The following is a 13,343-nucleotide window of genomic DNA, read 5'->3' as shown; positions in this document are numbered from 1 at the left end:
AATGATGCCTGTCCATAGTAATAATAATAATAGCAATAATACTAAATAGTAATACAGTAATTATATTACAAAATATAATAGAAATGTTACTATTACCTAATGTATAATCAATTACTTAACCCAACTGTTACTATTTATTCAGTATTCTGTTAATTTAGCTGTATTTTAGTTATAATTTATTGTTCAAGAATTTGTTAATTATTACTGGTAATCATATTTATATTAATGTTTTAAAAAGCAGCACAGGATAATATACACTATGGTTTTCACCTCACAGGTGTTCCTTGTCAAGGTTCATGTGTGGAATTTCTTGCCTTCTTAATGGAGTTTGGACCATCAGTTGTGTTGAGCAGAATTTAGGTTGGTACAGCTGACAGCCCTATTTGACAACTGTTAGAATCCATACTATGGCAGGAACCAGTCAGCTAAGTAAAGAGAAACAACAGTCCATCATTACTTTAAGAAATGAAGATCAGTCAGTCTGGAAAACTGCAAAAACTTTGAATGTATCCCCACATGAGGACCGCCCCAGGAAGGGAAGACCAAGAGTCACCTCTGCTGCTGAGGATGAGTTCATCTGAGTCACCAGCCTCAGAAATCACACGTTAACAGCAGCTCAGATTAGAGCCCAGATAAATGCCACACAGAGTTCTTGTAGCAGACACATCTCTACGTCAACTGTTCAGGGGAGACTGAACCAATCTGGACTTTATGGTCAAACAGCTACTAAGAAACCACTACTAAGGAAAAGCAACAAGCAGAAAATATTTATTTGGGCCAATAAACACAAGGAATGAACATTAGACCAGTGGAAATCTGTGCTTTGGTCTGATGAGTCCAAATTAGAGATCTTTGGTTCCAGAAGATGAATGGATGGTCTCTACATGCATGGTTCCCACCTTGAAGCATGGAGGAGGAGGTGTGATGGTGTGGGGGTGCTTTGCTGGTGACACTGTTGGGGATTTATTCCAAATAAAGGCACTCTGAACCAGCATGGCTACCACAGCATCCTGCAGCGACATGCCATTCCATCTGGTTTGCGTTTAGTTGGACCATCATTTATTTTTCAACAGGACAATGACCCCAAACCCACCTCCAGTCTTTGTAAGGGCTATTTGACCAAGAAGGAGAGTGATGGAGATGACCTGGCCTCCACAGTCACCTGACCTAAACCCAATCCAGAAGGTTTGGGATGAGATGGAGCACAGGGTGAAGGCAAAAGAACCAACAAGTTCTCAGCATCTCTGGGAACGTCTTCAAGACTGTTGGAGAACCATTTCAGGTTCTACATCATGAAGCTCATCCAGAGAATACCAAGAATCAAACCAGAAATCAAATGGTGGCTGTTTAGAAGAATCTAAAATATAAAACATGTTTTGACTAATTTCACATGATTTTGTTCACCACATAATTCCATGTGTGTTCATTCATTGTGTTGATGCTTTCAGTGAGAATCTACAATGTAAATAGTCATGAAAATAAAGAAAAAACATGAAAAGAGAAGGTGTGTCCAAACTTTGGACTGGTAGCATATATATACAGTAATATTATTAATTTTTATTTATTCTATAATCATATTGCTTATAAATTGTGTTTACAGTATAAGTAGATTTTTTAAAAATTAAATTACAAACACTAAACGGTTAATGTGGGATTATTAAAGCAACAGTCTGACATTTTTGGATTATTAAAAGTTCAATCATTTATTTCTTACAAACACTGAAAGCTGCTGAAGAAAGCTCCAACGTGTGAAGAGCTGCTGCTTCTAATTCCAGAGGTTTGAGGTTCTGCAGATGTTTTCAGGATCCTGCTGAGCGACGGAACCAGAAAACCCAGAAAACATCTTCATCTGTGGTTCTGGCAAACAAGGAGAAGTCTGGAGCTGCTTCACCTGCAGGAGACAAAAGATTCAAGAAGAACGTTAAAATGTTCCCTCCTGTGTGTTCAGAAGACGTTAAAGATCAAATGTACGTATTCCAGCTTCCTGCTGGTTTAGAGGTTCAGACATCAGCTGTTTTCACATTTGAAGATCCACATGTTTGTTGTGTGTCAGATGTTTCTTAAGTCTTTTACACAGCAGACAGTCAGAATGATTATTTTAGAAACTGCAGGAGAAAAAATACTTAAAATTCTCATCTTAAGACGTTTTTTTAAAATCTGGAATTCCAGTGTTAGAGTAGCTTAGCACACAGACTGGAAACGAGCTGTTAGCCTGTCACACCACTGGATCTGGTTTGTTTAATCAGAAACTGTTCTGAGGGTTTCTTCCAGCAGAGTTTAAAAAAAGGATCCTCAAAACTTAGATTCCTTCTAAACTTTGAGCAGCAGGTTTTTTTTTTGTTTCTGTCTCAATTTTCTTCACTATGGATCCTGTTTTATTGATCCTGTCCTGTTTTGGTCTTTTTATTGGGTCATTTTGGGTTTTTTGGGTTGTTGTAAACTCTGTTTTGATGGCTTTTTGACTTGTTCAGGTTTTTCTTTCAACTTGGGTTTTGACTGGATAATGGACTAGCCCTCAAATTAGACCTTGAACTAGTTTTAAACTGAGTCTTGATTTTGATTCTGGACCGTCCTCCAAACTGGGAGTTGATTGATTTTTGGACTGAATTCCAGCTTTGTGTTCGTCTTCGTTTTAAATGGTTACAGATTTGGTTTTCGGACCAGTTTGCACTGGGTTCAGAATTTGTTTTGAACTTGGTCTTTAACTGTCTTTAAAGTTTGACTTTGAATTGGTTTTAAAGCTGGTTGTGGATTGCCTTCGGACTGGTAGTTGATTGGTGTTTGGACTGATTCCCAATTTTGTGTGAGTTGGTTTTCAACTGGTTTTCAATTTAGTTTTGGACTAGTTTGGTACTGGGTTTAGACTTGGTTTCAGACTAGTTTTAAACTGGGTTGTTCAATTTGACTTTGGACTAGTTTTAAAGTTAATTTTATTTGGTTCTGGATTAAATTTAGGGACTACACTGGGCTAGATTCAGACTTTGTGTTAGACTTGGATTTTGGCTGGTTTTCGAGGGTTGTTTTAACAGGATTTTGATTGGTTTTAGATTTGATTTGTAGACTAGTTTGGTCCTGATTTTGGACTAGTTTGAAACTTGATTTTCGATTTGGTTGTAAAATAATTTCGTCCTGGTTTTAAACTTGGTTTTGGGCTAATTTAATCTGGCCTTTGGACTTGGTTTTGACTTTGGAATTCCGCAGTCTTGATGCTTTATGTAAAACATGAATCAACAACGAAATTTAAACAAAACTTTGTGTTGCAGTTTGGGTTTATCTAAACTTTCACTCCAGGATTTTTACTTTTGCTTCCAAATATTGACCTTGATCACTCATATCGGTCCTGACAGTCCGTCTGAACTCCAACTGAGAGTTTTGTTTGAGGAAACTGGTGTGATGGAGCAGAAAGTGTCTTAAAAACATAACAGCAACATCTCCTCAGCAGGTGTCCTCCATCAGTCGTGGGGGGTTTCTCTGTTTTCTGAACATTATCATGAGAAAAGAGGCCGTGTGATGCACCGTGAAGAGGAGGCCTCGCTGTGGTTTCCTGTCAGTAGGTGGGAGGATGTTGAGTCGGTTGCAGCAGCGTTTTCTGGCAGCGCTGCAGCTTCAGAACAGCAGCGATGCTCTGAACAAACAGTCACACCTTCAACCGGTTGCTGTGAAGCACTTTGAGCTCCTCTACTTTCCACCAGCACCTTGAGACAAAGAGCTGAATCGGCCTCCAGGCTTCGCTCACCGCAGCACAAACGTGAATTTTAACATTGGTTGGTTGGCGAGTCACTTGGTTAGTGACTCATCCTCTGCTGCTGTTTGCAGAACTTGATAACTTTTACATTCGGTTGTGTTTTCACAGCTTTGAATCTCCTCGTCAGAGTCGGTTTGTGGCGGGAGCTGAAGCCTTCAGGCAGGTGATTGGATGCAGCGATGACGGCGAATCAGTGACGCATCATCAGATCACCACCGAGGAAGAAGCAGCGACGTCGCCCTCAGACATGGCCGGTGTTCGGTTACAGTAGTCGACCCATGTGGACCAGATACCAGGAGGAGACCCCAAGCTTCACCGATCCTCCGTCCTCCGACTCCAAGCCAACCGTCACTCCAATCCGTTCGTCCTCAGGTGTCGGTAAGTTTTCGTCATTTCTGTCTTCACATGTGGATGACTGGGCTCCCTGGTTTGGACTGGTCTTTGACTGGTTTGGAACCAACTGGTTATAAACTTGATTTTGGGCTTGATTTGGTTTTGGATTGGGTTTCAACTTGGGTTTTCGACAAGTTTGAACCTGGTTTGAAACTTCTTGTACTTGCTCTTGGATTGGGGTTTAGATTTAGGTTTGGTTTTGGGTTTTGGCCTAGTTTGAACCTGGTTTTGAATAGGACTTTGGACTTATTTGGAAGATTTGGTTTTGGGCTTTGTTTCAGACTTGGTATTTGAGTGGGTTTTTGATGAGAGTTTTTGTTTTGGGTTTGGTTTTGTACCAAGTTCAGACCTGGTTATGGGCTGGTTTTACTGTTGATTTTGGAAGGATTTTTGAACTCTTTGACTGGACTCGTGTCTGACTGCCCTCTGATTTGATTTTAGGCCTTGTTCAGACTTGACTTAGTGTTGTACTAGTTTTAGATTTAGGTTTGGACCTGACATTCCTTCCCAGCATGCACAGCGTGGATCAGGTCCACCTGTTTCTCATCAAGGCCTTATTAAGTAGTCAAATATCTACTAATTTTCCTCATTAAGTCAGCAGCAGTGATTCTGAAATCAGGAATCGAAAAGAAGAAACATTCCATAAGTTCTGTGATTTGACCCTTTAATTGAGTGAAACATCTCAGAACTGCTAGGAATATTAGTGTACATGATCTTTAGTAAACTATCTGGATTATAGGAATCAATAAACAGTTTTTATTATTGACTCAAGTTCGATACAGAAAATGAAATCTCAATACTTTGTTCTGAATACAGAAACAATAATCCAACATTAATCCAGATAAAATACTCTTCTTTATGCTAAATATTGTATATTTTGATGCTTCGGGTACATTTTACTGCAGATTCCATTGTATATAAAGGTTAAACTGTGAGACTTCTGCTTGTAGAATTTCTGCAGTTTTTCTGCTGCCTTCAGAAACCACAGCAGCAACAGCGTTAAACCAGACAGATAGCATTCAGTCACACCTGCATAAACTCTTCCAGTGAACTACTGACAGGTTTACTGCAGGAAAAGTACTTGAAGTATCAGAGCTTCTCATATCACCGGATTCTGGCCATTACCTGAACATTAAGGCATCTGAACACAGTTTGTAAAGTTGTGGACTTTCAAAGTTGGTTTTTGACTGGTTTCATTCTGGTTTCTAATTTGGCTGTTGAACTGGTTTTAGACCTGGTTTAGGATTGGCTTTAAACTTGCTTTGATTCTGGGCTGTGCACTGGTTTTTGGGCTGATTTTTGATGGGTTTTGGACTTGGTTTTAGACTGGACTTTTACCTGCATTTTGACTTGTTTTTGACTTGACTTTGGACTTTGCTTTGGATTGGGATGTAGACTTGGCTTCCACTGGTATTAGACTCATTTTCAACTAGCTTTAAACTGGCTTTGGACTTTGTTTTGACTGATTTTATACAGTTTTAAACTGGTTTTAGTCTTGGTTTCTAACTGGATTTAGCTTGAATTTGGGCGTAGGTTGGACTGATATTACACAAATTTTGGGCTTGGTTTTTTAACTAGTTTTGTTCTGAGTTTCAGCTGAGTTGATTTTAATCAAGGAAACACATCACACATCCGGACTCCACTTTCTCTTCATCAGATTTCATCTTAACTTCTCTAAAAAAAATGGTAAAATGCAGCTCAGCGGTTTGATAAAATCATTTTTTCCCATCACTCTTCTGCTGCACGTCTTTAGAAACACATTTCTGTTTACTGGCAGCTTTTAATAAATCCTGTTGATGGTTTTTATTTTAATGTTGATACTCACAAGATGGCTGCCTTTACACTGTGGCGATCCAGTGTTCCCATCATTTCCAGTGTTCAGACTCGACTGCTGGGTGTTTAAGTGGAGAGTTCAGGTCTGCAGAGGAAACAAATTGATCACGTGGTTGAACTTCCTGTGATCAGGATGGAGGTTAACATCCTCATCAGACAGTAAAAAGCAGCAGATATTTATGAAAACAGCAGCTTCTCCTGAGGAAACACGAGTTCCAACGTCCAAACATCACAGATCAGTGTTTGTTGTGTTGGTTTCATATTGGTTTCTAAATTGGTTTTGGTTTTTGGACTGATTTAATACTGGTTTCTCACTGGTTTTAGACTTGGTTTTAGACTGGATTTGTATTGGTTAATACTGAATTCTAACTTGGTTTGAACTGGGTTTTGGATTGATTTTAGACATGACTGTGAACTGCTTTCAGACCTGTTTGGGCTGCTTTCATACTGGTTTACATTGGTTTCTCACATGTTTTTATACTGGTTTTGAACTGATTTTAGACTTTATTTCAAAGTTGAATTTAGTCTGGTTTCTAACATAGTTTTGAACTTGGTTTTTGACTAATTTTAGACTATCTTTACACTATTTTTTGACTGGTTTTAGACATGGTTGTGAACTGCTTTCAGAACTGTTTGGGCCACTTTCATACTGATTTAGATTGGTTTGTCACGTTTTTAATACTGGTTTTGAACTGATCCTAGATTGATTTCAAACTTTGTTTCAAAGTTGACTTTAGTCGGGTTTCTAACTTGGTTCCAGACTTTGTTTTGGACTGGTTTCATGCTGGTCTTAGACTGGTTTCTAACTTGGTTTTGACCTGGGTTTTGGACAGGTTCCTCACTGGTTTTTGACTGGTTTTTGGCTGGCTTTAATGGTGATGGAGAAGAACCTTAAGAGTGTAAATCTTTGGCACATGTAATGCCAAAGTGCAGATTTTTCCTGAATATTAAGGAGAAAACATTTCCAGAAAATGTCAAATTAAATCCTCCCATTTCTTCGTTGGATGTTGATTCAAAGTTCACTTTCCTTTATAAAATATTCTTAAAATATTAAAATTAACAAGCCAGTTTGACAAAGTGGGATCAGCCCTGTTCTTTATGATGTTCATCAGATATGTTCTACTTCCCTCTGAGAGACTCTGTTTCCTGAACGTCGTGGAACTGTGGCAGGTTTTTACGTGAGGATCTGATTGGTGGAACTTTCCAGTTATTTGCTTCAAAGGCAGAAAAACCTCAAAGTGAAAAGACAGCAAAGTTCCCCCAAACAGTGAAAATAGTTAAAGTAGAAAAGTTCAAGAAGTTCTGGTGAAACAGCTTTTTTATGTCATCGGCTTCGGGTGGAGACGAGTGCCGCTGCTTCCTGTTTAAATGCAAACTTTATTGAAATGCAACACATTGACAACGAACATCCTGCTTCATAGAACTGGATTGGCTTGGAGTTATTTCTGGTTTTAGACTGGATTTTGACTTTGTTTCAGACATTGTTTTGGATGTTGTTTTAGAGGTTTTATACCGGATTTGGATTTGGTTAGGACTGGCTTTATTCTTGGTTTTGATATTTGACAGGTTTTGACATGTTTTAGGCTGTATTTGGACTTTGTTTTAGACTTGTTTCGGATTGGTTTTGGACTTGATTTCAAAAAGGTTTTTGACTTTAGACTGATGTAGGAATTCCTGTTGTCTTAACATCATGTACACTCCCCTGAGCTTCTAAAATAGAGCAACTTAATTGAATTTTCAACCAAAATCTGTTTTACACGAAGAACCAACCTGTCGTGCCTCACACACTTTTCTAAAGTAGAGGTTTATAATCAGTATTATTGTTGCTAAACATAGTTGTAAACATTATTTGTTTAGGAAGAGATAGTACTTATGTATCCTAAGAAAGTACAAGAAATGTGCAGAAAGTAGCTTTAAATGTGTTTTTGAATCACTGCTCCCACCTACAAGGTGCAAAACCTCCAACAATGATAAGAATTTCACTTCTGGAAATGTCATCAAATTTCAAGTTGATAGACGGTCATTTCGGGCGTTTTCTGTGCTACTAAACACAGTGGGCGGGTCATTTTTGACCCAAAGACAACATAAGGGTTAAAACCAGATTTGGACTTTGTTTTGGGTAGTTTTAAATTTGGATTCTGACTGGTTTTGATGTTGTTTCAGACTGAATATATATGTGGTCCTAATAATCCTTAAAGTGACTGTTAAGTCCTGAAATCCATCTTTTACTTGTGAATATTTATGTCTCTTTTTTTTTCATTAGAGTACATTTCATACATGAAACACTTTTGAAAGACGTCAGCTGATGCAGATTCTTGATTGTTTTTAATAGAGAGCAGACTGTCATCTGCATTAAAACAAATATACAAATTATAATCTACTGCCATGAAATCTCAGCACTGTGATGCTCGTCTGTCCTCAGATGAACCATGGACGTCACCTGGCTCTGCGTTGCCTTGTCCGTTGCCGTCGTCATTGCTGTTGTCCTCCTCGTCGTCACCTGTGTGGACTGCAGGAAAAAAGGCCCGATGGGTGGGATGAAGCTTCTGCAGCAGCATGTGGTTTTCATATTAACACTTCATAAAACCCCCGTGGTTTCCTTTTAGATGTGCTAAAAATGAATTACATGAGTTTTCACACGCCTGATGTTCATGTGAATTTTGGTTTTGTCTGCTCACACATTTTATGCTTTACTATTTTTAAAAAAACTCTCATTTGTTTGCCACAAACAGCCTCCATCACGCAGACCGCTTCAGAGGAGTACGTGCCGTAAGTCTCATGCAAGTCGGTGAATGATAATTAAATTCTGAAATAATCACAGCTTCCTAACAGGTCTCTTTCTGTCTCTAAACCAGATCCCCGCATTTCAGGGTCATCCATCCATGTAAGTATGAACCACCAGAGGAGTTTACATCCACTGGTTTAACCACTTTGATTATATAACGTACATAGCTTTTTCTGTTTCTTTTTAAATCTGATTTTGGTCTGATTTGCACTTGGTTTAAGACCTGGCACTATAATTGATTTAAGATCAGCTTTGAACAAGTTTTAGACTTAGTTTTAGACTGGATTTGGACTCAGTTTAAACTGGTTTTTATTTGATTTTAGACAGTTTTTTGGACAAAAGTCAAACTTTCTCTACAGTGGATTTTGACTGGTTTTATACTGATTCTGATTGAACTTTTAGGGGGAAAATACTGTGAAACAGATTTTTAAAACATAAAAAATCTAATTAGCAAAATTGTGCAATCCAGTCTCTTTCTCCTAAAGATAAAAGTTTAAGCATTTGAGGACAGTTTTGTTTGTCTAGCAGTTTTATACAAAAACTTCTTTCATTCCATGTTGGTTTCTTTGACTCTTTGCCGATGATGCTGTCATTGATGTTGTTGTTGATGATGATGATGATGATGATGATGATCTCCTCTCTGTTGAGTTGCAGCCCAGCCAACCACTGACCTGAACTCCCTCCGCCCCCCCGTCAGCCATCCGTCACCTTTGTTAGTCATTTTTTATTTATTCTTTCTTTGAACTCTCAGATCTGATGTATTTTGATGTTGTAGTTTTGTTTTTGAGGGATGAAGACTGATCAGAGTTGTTTCATGTCAGGATTTGATTTTCTCCAAACACACGCTCACACACTGTCTAACTTATGGATGAAACATAAAATACAGTTATTTGAGAAGTTTCAGCAACCGGTCTAAAACCAGAATAAAAACAGTCTAAAATGAGATCTAAACCAGGTTTAAATCCACTCTAAAACTAGCCTAAATCCAAGTATAAAAATAATCCAAACCAACTCCAAATGTACAAGTCAGGCCATAAGTTTCCATACATGGGAAAAATAAACATTTTATAATAATATTTGTGAATACACCAAATATCTGCTCACTAACACTTAATCTCCCCCAAAACAATAAGCACCACAATCAATATTTCTCAGTCCCTAACTGGGCAGCTTAACTCTAGGACTACTGACGAATGCTGCATGACAGGGCCATTTGAAGTCCACCTGGCATCTGGATTGACGGAGGTCGTTTCCCGGACCAATCGGTCTTCAGCTCCTTGGCCGCAGGCGGGGCAAAGAACAATCAGCTGCCCATTTTACAAATCCCAGCAGAGGAGGAGGAGTGCAGAGGCCCAGGGCCGTGACGTCCAGTCTAAACCCAAGTACAAAACCAGTTGAAACCTATTCTAAATGTAATCTGAAACCAATTACAGAATCAGATGTTAAACCAAGACTGAAACCGGTCTGAACCAAGTCAAATGTAGTCTAAAACCAATTTTAAAACAATCCAAAAACAAGCTTAAAAGAAGCCAAAAGAAGTGATTTACCAATGAAAACAGGACATGGGTCAAGTTCTTCACTGTCCTCACATGGTTGAATGTCAAACCAAAATAGAACACAAACATGAACCTCAGTTTGGATTTTAAACCTCTACAAGCTCTATAGTTAAAGTGGTAAAACCAGCGAATATAAACTCCTCTGGTGTTTCATATTTACAAGGACTGATGAGTCCGAATGATGTGGATCCTTTGGTCACCGAAACGTCTCAAATAAATGTTTTTAGACCGTGTGTTAGCGTCTGTTCATCAAATAGATGTCCAAAGAGTTCCTTTGACTTAAATCAGTGCTTTGATTTGGTCAGAAGATTTGCTCCCCTGGTTTAACGTTTCACTGTCGGGTGTTTCTTTTGTTTGTTACATTCAGCCCCAATCGACCCGGTGAAACCGTGTGGCAACCTTCACCCTACCCTCCATCAGAAACAGGTCAGATGCTGCTTTTCCTGCTGTTATTCACATTTATATACTCAGCAGTTTATTCTGTATTTTCTGTTTCCATAAAACTGTAAAGAGCAACTTTTTTCTTCAAGTTTCTTCAAATGTTTACATTTCAACATGAAATCTTAACAAAGTTCCCCTTTTCTGTCCCACAGAGAGCAACCCAAGTTATGAGAATCCAGGTATTGCTGAGAGCTTTTTCAAATCACAAATGAGAGGTATTGTGTTGCAGATGTTAACACAGTGCATTACAAGAGTTTCAAACTGATTTTAGACAGGTATTTGCTTTACTTTGGACTTGGTTTCAAACTTTTTTTTGGAGTTGGTTTAAGACTGGATTTATACTTGGTTCGGACTTGGTTTAAAACCTGGCTGTGGAATTGGTTTTAGACTAGATTTAGACTCAATATGGACTTAGTTTGATCCAGTTTTGGACTTGATATTAGACTAGCGTAAGACCTGATTTGGACTTGATTTGACCTGTTTTTTTCTAATGTAGTAGTAGTAATGTGTTGGAGACATTTACAAAAGACACTGCAGTCAGTTATAAATCAACTTTAATGCTCTCAAAAACCTGGTGCTACCAAAGGAGAAGCTTATATTGATCCCAAATTGATGGACTTTTGCAGCAATGTTGGTCTTGGCATGGATTGGTCTGATTGGACTCATGATTTATAATCATGTTGAATTCTGGTGTCACCAGAGGTAGAATTAACTTGCTGAATCCTCTGAGGTCGGTGTGATATCAGTGAATTTGAACGTTGTTTCCTGCAGGACCTGAATCTTTGGAGAGCGAAGCTGATGAAGCCGGATCCGGATACATGTAGGTTTCCTCTCATCTTCTGCTATTTTCTGGCGTTTTGTGTACCGGGATCGCTGCTACAGCAATACTTTAAAAATGAGAGTCTCATCATTTCTTCTTCTGTGGTTTTGGCAGAATCGTGATACCCGAAGGACAAAATCCTGTGACCAATCGGAGCGGAGCCTCAACGCCCAGTTCAGGTACAGTTTGGTAAAATTTCATCTAAAGCGGAAAGAAATATCCAAAAAGACATGAGGTCAGTTTGAGATCCCACATGAACTGATCAGCTGTTTGTTTTCACCCTCAGATGTTCAGAACGACCACGACTACGTGAACATCGAAATCTCAAAGGAAGCTTTAACAGGTCGCTCCTCCTAAAGGGCTATTTAGTTCTGCTTTTGCCTTGTTGATCTTTCTTCTGTTTAAAGTTTCCTCAGCTTAGTTCATATTCACATGTTTCTCACCTTTACACAAATATACTCCTGATAATCACTGATCCTTCTTCTTGTGTCCTCAGACTATCTGAATGTGGACCCGCTGTACAATCAAAGTGAGTTTTATGTCAAGTTTCTGTTGGTTGATTCTTTGATCTGTGGTGTTTCCAACTAAACACAGGAATAAAACTCTGAAGTGCTGATTATCTCAGAATAAACCAGTTAATCTGATGTTTAATTTCCATTGGTCTTTCAGGGCCGACATCAGCGACGACGGCTACAAGTGACAGTGACGACGACGATGACGACGATGAAATAGGAAACTACGTGAACCAACAACCTGTAAGTGAAAATAAGTCGCTCGTGTTTTTGATCGTCATGTGAACCAGCAGTTGCTCATTTTTTCATGTTCCCCTGCAGATGATCCACAGCTAACCAGGTGCATGATGGGACAGGACGATCGACTGAGCTTCATTCTTCTTCCTTCACAAAACTGCTGATGGTGTTTCTTTAAAGAGCTGGGAGATGTTTCCTCACCGAGAACTGAGTCTATTTTCATCAGTTCTTGTCTAGTTCTTGAGAGTTTTCATTCTTTACACAGAAGAATGAGAAGAATTCCTGCTCATCTTCAATGTCACATTTAAATTGATTTTAGGTTTTTTTATTACCTTTTCAACCATCTGTTCTTTCCTACAATCTAAATCTGTCCTACACACAGAGGAGCTACAATGTTTGAGCTTTACTTTGACTTTACTGACAATCCTGAGAATGTCTTGATTCGCTAATGATCTATTTATGTGTTGTTGTCGTGGTTACTGTTGTCTCCAGGTCTATAATCCAACTGTGTGAACGAGAAATGTTTTAAGCAACTACAATTCAATTAAACATTTACAAGCCTTGAACTATTCTTCTCTTTTATTTATTTCACCAACAACTATTCGAACTATCTGTTTGCTATTAGAGATGTTATAAAAAAAACATTCACATTGAGGAGTTATGATCATTTGTTAAAAAGTTAATGATGTTGGAAAATGTTGAAGGACATATTTTGACACTATGACGTTTTTGTCATATTCTGGTCATAATTTGGACGACATACTAAACTATGACGTTTTTGGTCACATTTTGGACAACAAACGAAAAGATGACGTTTTATAATATTCTGGTAATATTTTGGACGACATACTAAACTTTGACGTTTTTGGCCATATTTCTTACTACATACTAATCTAAGACATTTTGATGAAATTGTGGACGAAATACTAAACTATGACGTTTTTGTCATTCTGGTCATATTTGGGACAACATACTAAACTATGATTTTTGTCATATTTTGGTCATATTTGAGATGAGACAC

The 13,343-nt window shown here is 38.4% G+C and overlaps 1 protein-coding gene across 2 annotated transcripts; it reads left to right on the top strand.

Moving 5' to 3' along the window:
* The first annotated feature begins 3,548 nt into the window (after positions 1-3,548).
* On the top strand, positions 3,549-12,888 carry LOC110966428 (uncharacterized). 2 transcript variants are annotated; one of them, XM_051941420.1, is made up of 14 exons: positions 3,549-3,764; positions 3,873-4,123; positions 8,394-8,503; positions 8,704-8,740; positions 8,827-8,855; positions 9,405-9,468; positions 10,680-10,738; positions 10,906-10,932; positions 11,525-11,573; positions 11,688-11,752; positions 11,860-11,916; positions 12,070-12,102; positions 12,243-12,328; positions 12,407-12,888. In XM_051941420.1, the coding sequence occupies exons 3-14, from the start codon at positions 8,401-8,403 to the stop codon at positions 12,419-12,421; spliced, it is 624 nt and encodes a 207-aa protein (XP_051797380.1). In that variant the 5' UTR covers positions 3,549-3,764; positions 3,873-4,123; positions 8,394-8,400; the 3' UTR covers positions 12,422-12,888. The 2 variants fall into 2 exon arrangements, with proteins under 2 accessions (XP_051797380.1, XP_051797381.1); XM_051941421.1 differs by having other exon boundaries at positions 3,550-3,784; positions 9,411-9,468.
* The last annotated feature ends 455 nt before the right edge of the window (positions 12,889-13,343 follow it).

This window comes from Acanthochromis polyacanthus, chromosome 21 (genome assembly GCF_021347895.1).
Source record: "Acanthochromis polyacanthus isolate Apoly-LR-REF ecotype Palm Island chromosome 21, KAUST_Apoly_ChrSc, whole genome shotgun sequence".
In the NCBI taxonomy this organism is placed as follows: domain Eukaryota; kingdom Metazoa; phylum Chordata; class Actinopteri; family Pomacentridae; genus Acanthochromis; species Acanthochromis polyacanthus.
Note: the sequence above shows the minus strand (reverse complement) of the source record. Positions and strands in the feature narration are given on the sequence as shown.

Excerpts from the sequence above, each read along its gene's own strand:
- LOC110966428 (XM_051941420.1), top strand. The coding sequence starts at position 8,401 with ATGGACGTCACCTGGCTCTGCGTTGCCTTGTCCGTTGCCGTCGTCATT. Across the intron at positions 10,739-10,905 it reads CTACCCTCCATCAGAAACAG|AGAGCAACCCAAGTTATGAG; the intron begins GTCAGATGCTGC and ends TCTGTCCCACAG. Across the intron at positions 11,917-12,069 it reads CTCAAAGGAAGCTTTAACAG|ACTATCTGAATGTGGACCCG; the intron begins GTCGCTCCTCCT and ends TTGTGTCCTCAG.